The 14046-nt window shown below is 57.9% G+C and overlaps 1 protein-coding gene across 1 annotated transcript; it reads left to right on the top strand.

Annotated features, from left to right (window-relative positions):
- Positions 1850–12597, top strand: CYM (chymosin). Its single transcript, XM_021090799.1, has 9 exons — positions 1850–1911; positions 4497–4647; positions 5433–5550; positions 6655–6773; positions 7541–7740; positions 9843–9956; positions 10896–11040; positions 11627–11725; positions 12371–12597. Exons 1-9 carry the CDS (start codon positions 1850–1852, stop codon positions 12506–12508), a joined length of 1146 nt encoding a protein of 381 aa, XP_020946458.1. The 3' UTR covers positions 12509–12597.

Below are 14046 nucleotides of genomic sequence, written 5' to 3'. Positions count from 1 at the left end.
GTGCGCGCAGGCGTGGCTGTCCAGAGGCTGGGGGAAGTGAGCCAGAAGCAGAGCTGCCCCAGACGTGACATTGTAAACTCATGAACTTCCCATAGCCTCCCGGGCCCTGGGGTACAGGGTAGCACGTCAGGCCAGAAGCCTTGGGATGATTTGAGCCCTGCTTCCTGACGGGCAAGCCCTGTCACCTCTCCGAGCCTCCACCTCCCCACCTGCAGGGCGTAGTGAAGACGGGGGCTGCTGTGCCTCCAGACGGGTGGCAAGACCCTCCACGCGTTTGTTTGCTTAACCCAGTACTTCCCGAGCATCTAGGATGCGGCCTGCTCGATGCCGATGTGTGGGAGGAAATACCACCTGGATGCGGGGCCGTGTCCTCAGGGCAGAGAACAGGAAATAAGCCGTACCATTTGGTGGCCGTTTTCTGTCTGCTTCACTGGCTTTTGGAAAGGGAGGCTGCCGTGGTGACAGCTGGATGTGCTCGTGGCTGCTTCCTGGGCCCTGAGGGGCAGCGGGGTCCTGGCTGCTGGGAAAGATCCTGGTGGCTGGGGCGTTGCCATGGCCAAGGTCATGTCTGCCTGCCTTCCTCCCTAATGCCTGTCACAAAACACTCAGGTCCCCTGTCGACGGGCCTCCTGAGGCCCGTACAAGGCAAATACAGAAACTTCTGGGTCTGTCCCTCTTAGAGGCCCCCTCCCCCCAGGCTGCATCTGGGGCTACTTCCTCCACTGTCCAGCCTGCCCGCTCTGTTCCAGGTCCACATCTTCCTCTTCTGCACCCACCAGGCCTCTCTCATTTCATGGGTGGCTGGCACCGTGGTCTCCTTCACACGTGTGGTCCTGAAGCCCCTGCCTTATCCTGACCTGACCCTGATCTTCTGGTTTATAGCTGCCCCCACCTCCCCCAACCCCACACCCAAGATATGATCTCGCCCACGTTCATGGCTAAGTCTCTGTTTTCCTTTTTGCCCTAATTCTCTCCCAGGCTACAGGCCCAAGAGCATACGTGGCCCACCTGGCCAGGACCCTGGGACCTTCTACTCATCACAACCGCCTGCATGTGGGCCTCCGAGAAGCTCTTCCGGGTCCTCTGTGTGTGGCTCGGATGCCTAAGTCCTTCCTCGAATGTGACCATCATGCCGTGACTTCCTCCTTCCTCTTCGTGGGTGGCACACGCCTGCCCTCCCCGTTCCCGTTCCCAGGCCCCTCAATTGCTCATGGGATCTGGCAGCCACCCCCTCCCCTTCCCAATGTCCTTCTAACATGGAACCAAGGGACACAGCTCTGGGGTGCAGGAGGCTCGGGCCTGCAACTCTCTTAGACAGAGGTGACAGCTGGAACAAGCTCTCTGGGCCTCAGATGCCACTTGGGGGGTAGAGTGAGTGCCCCCTGGAAATCTGGGCTGGGAGATGGCTGGACAGGGCCGGCTGGAGCTCCTGATGTCGGACCTGGGGTTGGGAGGCAGCGAGGGCGGGAGGGGGCCCGTTGGGAACAGGGCTCTTTGCAGACCACAGAGTGGGACCTGAGATAGGGCCCAGGAGGTGGCCCCACCTGTGTTAGCTCAAGAGGTCCTGTTTGAAAGGGGAAATCAGATGAGGGAGGCTCGGGTGACATTTCTTGGCCTGACGATCGGGCACGTGTACCCTTCAGCTTTGAAGTCCCCAGGGTGGGAACTTGGGGCCCTTATCAGCGCTGGTGTTTCGCAGCCTGGGTGCTATCTTAATGTGTTTGTGGCGTGGCCTGGAGTTAGGGGCTATCTCCACAGACTGGGCTCCCTGCCAGAGGGAACCCCGCGCCCTCTATAAAGCCGGTGGGAGTGGGCGCTGGCTGGAGCGGCAGTCGGGCCCAGGTCCAGGATGCGGTGTCTCGTGGTGCTCCTTGCGGTCCTCGCGCTCTCCCAGGGCAGTGGGATCACCAGGTGGGCGTCAGGTCCCAGGGGAGGGGACAGGCTTCGCATGCAACCTCGTTGGGCGGGTCTCTCCCTGGTCTGCCGCCATCGGGCCCCCTGGGGCATCCTCGAGGTGAGGCTGCAGATTCCCAGGAGGAATCGATCCTGGGCAGCCTTAGCTTTGTATTCGGGGACCTTTCCTTCTAAAGCGTTGGCTCCTCCTCAGGGTGTGGTGGCCAAGAACAGGGGTCGGACAGGTGGCTGGGAGATTAAGGGCATGGCTTCTGGGGTCAAACAGCCAGAGATCTGGTCCCCAGCTCCATCACTAACGTAACACACGCTTGTAAAATTAGGAGGATGGACGCGTCCATCTCAGGGTTGTCGTGAGGAGTATACGGGTTAGTATTTGTAAAACGCCCTGAACAGTGCCTGGCACACTGTGAGGGCGATGTAGGCACCTGTTAAGCAAAATAAAGGCCCCTGCTGCGCCATGTCCTTGGTGGGCAATGTTCTCAGGTTCTTCTCCAAAAATAACTGATACTGATTGAGCTGCTTGCTACTAGGTCCTGACCTATCCAGTCACCAGCCTTCAAGCGTTAGATAGATGTTGTTATTTGCATTTTACAGATAAAGAGGCTGTTGTTCAGGGAGGGTCCCTGAGCTGCTCAAGGCCGCAAGGTCAGAAGTGGAGGAGCCGGACTTGGTCCCAGGGGCACTGGCCCTCTTGCCATGACAGCACACTGCCGCTGGTGCCCAGGCTCAAGACGTGCTGAGCCCTGGGCCTGGGGAAACCTGAATCCAGGCCTGGGCAGCAGGGTCCCTGAGATGAGTCTGGTGCCTTTGACCAGTGGGGACTGCTTGTGGGGGTCCCTAAAGTGAAGTCCTTCCAGGAGCCAGGCATCTGGTGGCCTCGGAGGCAGGAGTGGGGTGGAGCTTTCCGTGGTGGTTGGAGCCTGCGTGATGCTCGTTTCTATGGAGGGAGGCTCTCTGGGCTGCGCGCTGGGATAGGACAGCTCAGCAGAGTCACCGCTGCTACTGTGGGAGTCACCAGGCCCTCAGCCCGTGGATCCTGAGCTGATCGGGAAACGGAGTTGAGAAAGCACTTGGGGCTTGGACGTGGGAGGGACACGGGAACGGGCAGCTGTGGGCTTGTTCCCTGGAGTTCAGTCCAGCCTCCTTCCTTTTGAGCCAAAGTCCTTTTCTCTCATCAGAGACAAGGGCTGAGAAATGTCTGGAGAACTTTCCATGTACAGATCAGGTCCCAGCTGAAGTCGCATGTGAAGGCTGGGGGCAGGAGGGGCCAGAGGGGAGACCTCAGTTCCCATGCTAGGCTGTTCCACGTGGGCTGCGTGTGGGATGTGGACAACATGAGAAAACCCATTTTCTTTATGGGTCTTAAACCCATCACCATCTTATCCCTCTCAAAGCACGTTCACACCTGTAGCCTCCAGGATCCTGAAAACAAAGCCACAGAGGTGGAACCATGTGACTAAGAGCTGGGGGTGGTGGTGAGGGCTGGGGAATCACACTCTACAGCCCTTCCATCTGCAGGAGAGGAAACGAGAAGCCAGAGAGGTTAAACCACTCGGCTGGTCTGAGGCAGGGCCCCCAGAGTGGCCGGAAAGAAGAGGTAAGCTGTTTTCCAGGGAAGAAGCTGCAGCTCAGAGGGTCTTAGGGAGCCAGCAGGTGCCGGAGACGGGGTCCCAGGCAGCCCTGCTCTTCCCCTTCTTCTTCTTCTTCTTTTTTTTTTTTTTAGGGCCGCTCCTATGGCATATGGAGGTTCCCAGGCTAGGGATCTAATCGGAGCTACAGCTCTGGCCTTTGCCAGAGCCACAGCAACACAGGATCTGAGCCATGTCTGCAACCTACACCACAGCTCATGGAAACGCCAGATCCTTAACCCACTGAGCGAGGCCAGGGATCGAACCCGCAACCTCATGCTTCCTAGTTGGATTCGTTAACCACTGAGCCACGACGGGAACTCCTGCTCTTTCCCTTCTTGATTCTCTTGCTGCTCATCTTCCGACTCTACCATGGCATCTAAACTCTGACAGAAGCTCCAGGGGAACTCACGCTCTGTGCTGAAACCTTTTGAGGAATTTCTACCCCCGTTAGGCTGCCCAGAGAGCAGAGAACAGGGGTTAGCAAAGGAGCATTGGCATAGCATGTCCCAGAGCGTGGGGGGCACCATTTTCCTCCCCAGACAGTGTGTTCCTGGAGGGTAAGGACTGTACCCTTTCCTCTATAGTGACTTCTGGGCCGCATACAGTGCCTGGCACATAGTAGGTCCACGGCATGAATTTGGAGACTGAATGAGAATATGCTTAGTATCTTTCAAAGCTTGGAGCTGCAACCTTCCATTAGTGGGTTATAAAATACACCGTTTGAGTCTCCACCAACATTAAAAGAGAGAGAAGGGAGTAGGAAAGGGCAGGGAACACTGTGTTTCGTCGGCCGACGTGGCTTGCGAACCTACGGAGAGCACAGTTGTCCCTTTGGGTGAGGATACAGAAGAGAGGCAGCAGCTTATGGAGCCAGAGTCTCTGAGTCCTGCTTGGGGGCTGGGCAGCCCTGGGAGATGCCCGCCTCGTCCTTAATTCTCCCCCTCTCCTCAGGGTCCCTCTGCGCAAAGGCAAGTCTCTGAGAAAGGAGCTAAAGGAGCGTGGGCTCCTGGAGGACTTTCTGCAGAAACAGCCGTATGCCCTCAGCAGCAAGTACTCCAGCTTCGGGGAGGTGGCCAGTGAGCCCCTGACCAACTACCTCGATGTGAGTGGCTCGGCCAGCCTTTTGGTAGCGCTCCCCAACCAGGGTGGGGGACGCCCCGCCCCATCCCTCTTCTAGAAACCATGGAGCCCCGGGGGCTGTGAGGCTGTCCCCTGCCACTGGGCAGCCCCCAGGCCCTGCAAAACCCCTCCCCTCGCCCTCAAGGGTCTAAGCTCAGACGGCCTTTCTGAAGACAGCGACCCGCGGGGGTGCACGCTCTGTTCTCAGATCCAAACTCACACCCAACCTCACACTCGTCTCTCTGGGCCCAGGGACTCTGTGTATGAGGCTGGGCTGGACGGGGATGGAGCCCCCGCTGTGCCCTCTTCCTTTCTGGAGCCCGTCTCTCTGTCCTCTGTCACTCTTGCCCTTGTTTCCTTACCCAGGTCATCCCCACCTCTGCCCAGCCCAGTCCTGGCACGTGGGGAGAGCTGGAAACGGGGTGTGGCTGGGACAGCTTGGGTCCGGGGCCTGTACCCAGCTGGTCACCCCCCGCCCCGCCCCGCCCCTGCCCATCAGGCAGGCCTTACGTTTTGGTCTCGCCGTCTGTTTGGGGGAGCTGATTCCAGCAGGGTTGTGGAGGGGGCGGGCAGGGGTGGGAGCCCAGTGTGGGGGCCAAGGATGGAGAACCCTCCCCTCCCCAGGGACCCTCCTTTGTGTCTTGCGCCTGGACCCACCAGGTCTGTGGGCAGGAAGCCTGGGGCCTGGGGAGCTGAGCGGGCTCTGTGCTGAGTTCCAGCCCTCGCCCCACAGTGCTCTGCCCCTGACCTGGCTCCGTCTGTCCTCAGACTCAGTACTTTGGGAAGATCTACATCGGGACCCCACCCCAGGAGTTCACCGTGGTGTTTGACACCGGCTCCTCCGAACTCTGGGTGCCCTCTGTCTACTGCAAGAGCGATGCCTGCCGTGAGTGACCCTCCGCCCTGCCCACTGCCCCACCCCTGCTCTGCCAGCCGTGGTGGGGGGCACAGAGGAAATTGTGGGTGCGCAGGAGAGTTTGCTTGGACATGCCCAGCCTCCTGGGTGTGTCCTGTCTCCCCGTTCAACCTCCCATCTGGCCACAGACTGGGAAGGAGTGCACATCATACGTCTATCTCATAAGGCACCAGCCAGAAATGAGGGAATTTTGTTTTTGTGGGTTTTTTGACTTTTTTTTTTTGGCTGTATCAGGAGCCAAGGCAGACTGCTTATTCTCCTGGGTCCCTGGTTTTTCTTTCTATAAAATGGGGCTATGACATGCCAGTGGGAGCTGGGAGAATAAATGGAGAGATGATGAGTACATATTTAATATATGTAAATAATTTATTTCTCCAGCAATCCCATGAGGTTGGTGTGTTTTTGAGTTTTTTTGTTTGTTTTGTTTTGTTTTGTATTTTTAGGGCTATACCCTCAGCATGTGGAAGTTCCTAGGCTAGGGGTTGAATCGGAGCTGCAGCTGCAGGCCCACACCACGGCCACAGCAACATGGGATCTGAGCCACGTCTGTGACCCACACCACAGCTCACAGCGATGATGGATCCTTAACCCACTGTGTAAGGCCAGGGATTGAACCTGCATCCTCATGGATGCTAGTTGGTTTCCTTACTGCTCAGCCATGTCCTTTTTTTTTTTTTTGGAAGTTGGTGTTTTTATTCCCACTTCCTAGCTGAGGAAACCAGGGCTCAAAGAAGCAAAGAGACTCTCCTGAGATCACAAAGCTGGTAGAAGCTGGTCCCTGGAAACCCCAGAATGGCTTTCTTCTTCCTTTCTTTTGTTTGTTTGTTGGGAAGCTCTGAAGGTAGCCCTGGGGGTCAGAAGGTGGGTTGAGCAGCAAAGAACAATTGTCTTGACGGAGCTCTGTGGGATCCAGAGAGTTGCTCTTGGCATCAAGAGGGTGCTCATTTTCAGTAAAGAGAAGGGTTAGGATTTAGGCCATATTCTTATGAGGCCGGTGAGGACTCGGCCCTGGCGGGCACTGCCAAGTGACAAGAAGATGCAATGGGCCCCCCTCACCCTGGGTCTGTGTTCCAGAAAACCACCACCGCTTCAACCCGAGCAAGTCATCCACCTTCCAGAACCTGGACAAGCCCCTGTCCATCCAGTACGGCACGGGCAGCATTCAGGGCTTTCTGGGCTACGACACCGTCATGGTGAGTGGGGCTTCAGGCCAGCCAGCACTCGCCTTTCCGCCCCCCCAGCCACTTTCCACCCAGACGCCCTGGCTCAGGGCTGCACCTGGGCCACTGTCGAGAGGCCAACTGGGTCCTGCCCCTGTGGGTGGCCCAGTGGGGAAGGACTCTGGGGGGGATTTCTGCCCGCAGCCACCTTGGGCTGTCCCTCGCTCCCTTCCCCGCCTCCCTCCCATGTCATCCCTAGAGTCCCAGCCAAGCGGCTTCTCTGGGTCCAGTTCCATCTTCCCAACCCTTTTTTCTCTTGGCTTTGCCGTAGTTAGTCCAGAATCCCGAGCCTGTGCTCAGCGTCACACGTGTGATCTCATTTTAAATTTAGCTCTTCCAACAGCCCTTTGGGGAAGATATTCTTATCCCCACTGTTCAGAGGAGGGACCGGAGGCTCCGATGAGCTGATAACTTGCCTGGAGTCACACAGCTGGTGACAGTGGGAGTTGAATGTCTGACTCATATATCTGACACTCTTTGTAAGTCCTGGAATGGCATCTGTTTTCAAGTCAGGGAGCATCTCGGCCCCCTGGACAAGGGCGCCCCTTGCTCCTGCCTCATCGGTGGGTTCCCTCATAAACCACAGCCCTGGGCTGGGCTTTCCTCCTTTAGGCTTTTCGGTCTTAGGCTCCTCTGACCTCTGCTGCCTGTAGGAGGCCAGGCGGCCTCAGACACGGACCCGGGTCCTCTGCCGGTCCTCTGGCCATAGGCCCCTGGTGGTCACGCTGCCTGTCTTGCAGGTCGCCGGCATCGTGGACGCCCACCAGACCGTGGGCCTGAGCACCCAGGAGCCCAGTGACATCTTCACCTACTCGGAGTTTGACGGCATCCTGGGGCTGGGCTACCCCGAGCTCGCCTCTGAGTACACGGTGCCTGTGTTTGACAACATGATGCACAGGCACCTGGTGGCCCAGGACCTGTTCGCGGTTTACATGAGCAGGTAGGAGCTGCACCTGGCCCGGGACGGACTGCCATGGCCCGGCAGGGCCCGGCAGGGCCCGGTGGCTAAGGCACACCCACCCCTTGGGGTGTTCCCCAGTGTCCGAGCAAACCTCTCTTGTTGCCAGGCACCTCCCACCTCTTGTCTGAAGGTCCCCAGCATGGTTGTTGATGCAGCCAGAGTCCCCTGGGCCAGAATTTGACTTTCCTTTCTGGCTTTTAAAAAAAGAAGTCTGGGGAGTTCCCGTTATGGCTCAGCAGTAGCGAACCTGACTAGTATCCATGAGGACGTGGGTTCGATAACTGGCCTTGCTTGGTGGATCCGGTGTTGCCGTGAGCTGTGGTGTAGGTCGCAGACACGGCTCGGATCCAGCGTTCCTGTGGCTGTGGCGCAGGCCGGCTTCTGCAGCTCCGATTTGACCCCTAGCCTGGGAACGTCCATATGCTGCAGGTGTGGCCCTAAAAAGCAAAAGTAAATAAAGAAATAAAAAAGGAAGTCTGATCCCATCTCTGCATTGGGGCTTTTAATGTCTTTTTTCCAAAGTGGCAGGCCTGAGTCATCATTTGCTGATGCCACTGAGATTCTCAGACTTTTAGGGCAGGCCACCTTTTCCTGTCAATATGCAGGACACTGAGGCCTGGGAGGGACAATCACCCTGGGAACTGGCGGATGAGGCTCCTGACTCCCAGTCCAGGGTTGCCCATGCCACCTGATGGGTGCAGCCTGGCTCGATGGAGGGGTGGATGTAGGGCATGGAGGAGGGGACCGCACCCAGGAGAAGGAGTTGGGTGGCTGAGGTCAGGGGAACCCAGGCAAGGGGCAAATAGGTGCCTTCATTCATTCACCTATTCATTCATTCATTCACTCATTCATTCATTCACTCACTCATTCATTCATTCACTCACTCATTCATTCATTCACTCACTCATTCATTCATTCACTCACTCATTCATTCATTCACTCAGTTGACACTGATGGGGATACATCAGCGAACAAGACAAACTGGAGTTAACGTATTAGCAGGGGAAACAGCACACAGTGAGGCACACAGCCCTGATGACAGTTGTGCTGAGGGCCGGCCCTGCAGGGAGATCTGGGTGCACGGAAGCCTTGAGAGTAAGAGGAAGCCCAGTCTGATGAGGTGTGAGTGTGAGGGTGGCCCGGAGAAGCTTCACTGAGGCTAAGAGGGAGCTGTCCAGGGGAGACAGGCAGACATGGAATTTTAGGCAGTGGGGATGGCATGTGCCAGACCTGGAGGGGGCCTCGGGACCAGAGCTGCAGGGTGGGAAGCAGGTAACCTACAGCGTGCTGATGTGTCCTGACCGTGAGACAGAGCCTCAGAGTGGGTTGAGGCTGGGGTGGCAGCTTTAATCCAAAGGACGTGGGACCCTGTTGAAGACCCTTCCCCTACTTGTGACCCAGGGGCTGGGAGCATTTCTGGCTTGGGTGGTGGGAGGCAGGGGCACAGTGCCCGGCTGGGAGCACCTGAGAGTGGCCTGGGCAGAGCCTGGTGGTCACATGACCCGCATGGAGGGTTACTTCCTAACCTCTCCCACGCGGTAATGGCCATGCTTTCGGTGCCAGAGCTGCCTCTCCTTGGGGGCGGTGGGGGGGGGGACACCGCAGATCTTAGAGAGAAAGGATGCTACAGCTGACACAGAAGAATAGCCTGGAGTACTAGGGGGGCTGGGAGAACTTTTTTTTTTTCCTGCTTTTTAGGGCTGCACCCGCAGCACATGAAGGTTCCCAGGCTAGGGGTTGAATCAGAGCTACAGCTGCCAGCCTACACCACAGACGGAGCAACACGGGATCCGAGCCTCGTCGGCAACCTACACCACAGATCATGGCCATGCCAGATCCTTAACCCACTGAGGGAGGCCAGGGATTGAACACATGTCCTTGTGAATCTTAGTCGGGCTCGTTCCTGGGAACTTCCTGGGAGAGATCATCTGAAGCTTTTGGGGTGGCGGTGGGGTTTGGGGTCAGGGTCTGAAGTGCATCTGCCGGGAGGTGGGGGGAGGAGGGAGGGCTGTGTGGGGCTGGGGTACTTCCTCCCAGAGCGGAGGAGTTGGCGGCCACAGCGTGCCTTTCCTTGGTTTCAGGAATGACGAGGGGAGCATGCTCACGCTGGGGGCCATTGACCCGTCCTACTACACGGGATCCCTGCACTGGGTGCCCGTGACCATGCAGTTGTACTGGCAGTTCACCGTGGACAGGTGGGTGAGCAGTAGCCATGGCCCCGCCTGGCTGACTCCAGGTGTAGGCATATGAGGGCCCGGGTGTCCGTCTGGTACCTCATCAGACCATCACACTTGAGTCTGAATTAGATGCTCCAGGGCCAATGGCCTTTGTCAGTGAGAACACCCAACATTTCCTTAACTTTATGAATCAGACTAGCGTGCTTCTCCAGCTCTGCTCCCTGCCAGGCACTGGTGCTGGGTGAGAACGGGACTGCCCGTTTATTCCTCACCAAACCCTGGGAGGGCAGCGCCGTGACTCTCCTCATTTTGTGGTTCGCTAACATCGAGTTTGAACCTCACTTCCACGAGGAAGTCAAGGAAGGGGCGCTGCTGCACCCAGTTTGCAGACGGGAACGCCTGAGTGCAGGAATGTTGGGGAACTTGCAGCAAGTAAATAGAGCAGGAAAAAACTTGAAACCAGATTTTTGGGCAACTAGTGCAGTACTCATTCCACTCCTTAAAAAATGTGTGACTTCATTGTTTCATTGATGTTTCTGTCCCATAGAAGGCAGGGCACTTAGAATAGACTTACAAGGAGATCCTGCTGAATAGCATTGAGAACTATGTCTAGATACTCATGTTGCAACAGAAGAAAGGGTGGGGGAAAAACTGTAATTGTAATGTATACATGTAAGGATAACCTGACCCTCTTGCTGTACAGTGGGAAAACAAAACAAAAACAAACAAACAAACAAAAAAAAAAAAAACAAAAGAGAGAGAGAAGGCAGGGCAGCTTCTATTTAGCCACAGAGTTGGGAGAAAATGGTTTCGGGTCTTTGCTCTGAGCTCAGAAAGGGTCTGGGGAGGCTGGGCTTCCTTCCTGCCAAGGATCCTGGCAGGGGAGGCCAGGAGGGACCCAGGGAGGCAGGGCTGGAGGCTGGATGCGCTGCGAGGCCATCCTGTTTCTCTCTGCAGTGTCACCATCAATGGTGTGGTGGTGGCCTGTAATGGTGGCTGTCAGGCCATCCTGGACACGGGCACCTCCATGCTGGCTGGGCCCAGCAGTGACATCCTCAACATCCAGATGGCCATTGGAGCCACAGAGAGCCAGTATGGCGAGGTGAGGCCGGACCCTTCTTCCCACCTCCCCAGACCCCTGCCCCCAGGAGAGAACCCCTTTGCACCTGGAAGAAATGCCAAAGGAGATGGGGAGGGGCCCACTGCCCTGCGGGGGTGGGATTCCCTGGAGGCCTTCGGGGCGCCCACTTGCTATTGGAGCTCCCACGTCTCACGTAGCAGCTGTGGTCTGACCTCTGTCCCCAGGGAGGCTCATACATCCCTGACTCTCAGAGCTTTGATGCCCTCTGGTCCCCCTCCACTCATGGTCTCCCCGCTGCCCCCTGACCGCTAAGAGCTCCTGACGTCCTTGGGAGCTCTGGCTGGGCATGGAGCGGGGACACGGACACCAAGCCCTCTTTGTCTCCCATTAGAGTCTGTCTCTGGGCTGACTGTCCCCTTCATGTGACTCCTTTGAGGTTTGAGCACCTCCTGGGTGGCGGGGGGTGGGTGGGTGGGGTTCCTCTGAGTAGCGGGCCCCTCCCCACTGCTTGGCGCCAGGGCAGACGAAGAGGTCCCGTCTGGGACTTTGCCTCTGGCAATCAACTCACACCCCTGCCCTTCTAAGAGGCCCTCTCTCTGGTCTCCAGTTTGACATCGACTGCGGCAGCCTGAGCAGCATGCCCACCGTGGTCTTTGAGATCAGCGGCAGAATGTACCCCCTGCCCCCCTCCGCCTACACCAACCAGGTATGAGGCTCCCCCAGCCCCTTCCCCCCGCCCGGTGATGGGTGACACGGCCTAGATGGAGAAAGCAGGTGTGCCCTCCTACCAACTGGCCCTTCGGAATGGGGCCCTGTTGTCCTTGGGCCTCATCTGTGGTGCCACAGCCTCATCTTGGGAGAAATGGAGCCCAGAAAGGGCAGAGCCCAGTGCCTGGCGAGTGGGTGGAGTGGGCAGGACAAGGTCACCTGTAGGAACCTCGGTCTGCTGAGCTAGCTCCTGAGCCCTGGGGCTGGGGCTTTGTCCAGGATTTTTCTTAACAGCCTGGACTTTGTGGGGACTGGACTGTTGTCTCCACTGGCCTTCTGGCCTTGGTCCCAAACAGGCAAAGCCTTAGGCCCCAGGCTGGTCATCAGGGGCCACAGGGGCTGAGAGCAGGAGGGTGGGGGGCAGGCGGCTGGGACCACCAGGTGATCCTGGATTGTGGAGTCTTGATTTCTTCATTGTCGAGTGGGTGAGTCTGATACTTGTATGCTTACCTGAGAAGTGATTTCAAGGATGCGAGGAGATGATAGATGGGAGAGTGACAGGAGGGAGGGGACGGGAAAGGCCTATCCTCAGGCGCAGCCACAGGGGTTGGGGCCAGCTCCATGCCACCCTCTTCTTTCCCAGGACCAGGGCTTCTGCACCAGTGGCTTCCAGGGTGACAGTAAGTCTCAGCACTGGATCCTGGGAGTTGTCTTCATCCAGGAGTATTACAGCGTCTTTGACAGAGCCAACAACCGCGTGGGGCTGGCCAAGGCCATCTGAAGGCACCCTGACTACAAACCTCGCTGTCGCCCCCCACCCCCGCCACGTACACACATGTACACACGCGTGTGCGCGCACACATTTATGCATGTACACACATAAATGAGGTTTTGGGGTAGGTGATTCTCAATAAATACTACATTCTGCAATGCCTGGCTTTCTTTGGGTGGTGAATCCCTGCCCCGCTGGCGGGGTGGGGGGGGATGGATGTGAGTCACGTGGTGTGTCGGGCAGAGCTGGGGCCACAGGGGTGGGGGAGGGAGGGGACGCTGTGATGGGTGGAGACTTTCGCGGGGAATCGGCCATTTCAAGCCCAGGCCAGGTTTTAAAAGCAAGACCTGTCTGGCGGTCCTGTTGGCCGCTCTGCATCTTTCTGGGGAAAGAGCACGTAGGGCGGGGAGACCCGTGCAGGAGGAAACCAGTGCCTGGGGAGCAAGGGCTTGGCGTGGGATTGAGTAGAGATTATTGGCCCCGTGAGAGCAGCTCAGGGGCTCTGCGGAGGAAGGCCTGGCTGCCGTCAAGAGAAGGAGGTTAGTGGAATAGGCAGAGGGCACCCCGGAGGTCTGAGGGGCCTGAGGTTGCCGATATGTTGGGGAGGAACCACCGCCCAGAGTCCCATCCTCCGTCTTAGAGGCGCCACACCTGACCAGCGCCCGGAGAGCGGCTGCGTGGCCGGGGACCCTCCGCTAGGACCCCAGATGTCAGTGAATAGACCACTCGTGCTCCCAGGTCCCCGCAGCCCGTCCTGAGGTGGAGAGAGGCCGCACAGGAAATACAAACATCACAGGGGTCAGAATGAACCCCCAGGGGCGTATATAAGAGGTTTTTCTCAGCCACGCTGCTGGGAGGAGCTGTGGGGTCCAGGCAGATCAGCCTCTTGGGGAGACCCCAGCGCTGGGTCCCTGGACTGTGCTCGGCTGCGAGCCGTGCACGTTGGCTCTCTCTTTCCTTTCTCTCTGCACCCCTTCTTTTTGACATTTTTTTTCCCCTCCAGGGGACAGTACAATCGGCTAGGCTTCGCTTTTCTAAACCACAGCCAGCCTGGCCCCTCCATAGACAGACCGAGCTCTAAGCCTGGATGGGAGCTGAGCTCTCGAAGGCCTTAGGAGGGGGCGGGGCCGGGTCAGTACCTAGCCCCGCCCCCGCCCTATCCGGTCACCCCGCCCACAGCGAGCAGAGGGGCCGCAGAGTCAGGTGGCACGTCTCTGAGAGCCTGAAGCTGCAGGCTTGCCTGTGACACTTCATCAGTGGGAGCAGAGGGGGTGAGGGGGAGAGGGAGTGAGGGGGTGGCTGTTCTCCACCAGGAGCTGCCGAAGGGGTCCTGTTGACAGGCCCTTCCGGGGGCATCTCCTGGGGTCTTTCCCAGCTGTGCCCAAGGACAAACGAGCTGAGGGACTCAGGGCAGTGAAGAGGCTGTGGCAGGGGCTTTCTGGGTCTTTGGCGGTGCACAGTGGTCCCCGGCAGGGAAGGGGCAGGGCTGTGGGGTGGGAGATGACGTGGAGGGGGGCGGCCTCAGGCAGCATCCAGGGGGAGGTGAG

Source organism: Sus scrofa, chromosome 4 (assembly GCF_000003025.6).
Source record: "Sus scrofa isolate TJ Tabasco breed Duroc chromosome 4, Sscrofa11.1, whole genome shotgun sequence".
Lineage (NCBI taxonomy): Eukaryota > Metazoa > Chordata > Mammalia > Artiodactyla > Suidae > Sus > Sus scrofa.
This window is presented reverse-complemented; position numbering and strand designations above follow the sequence as displayed.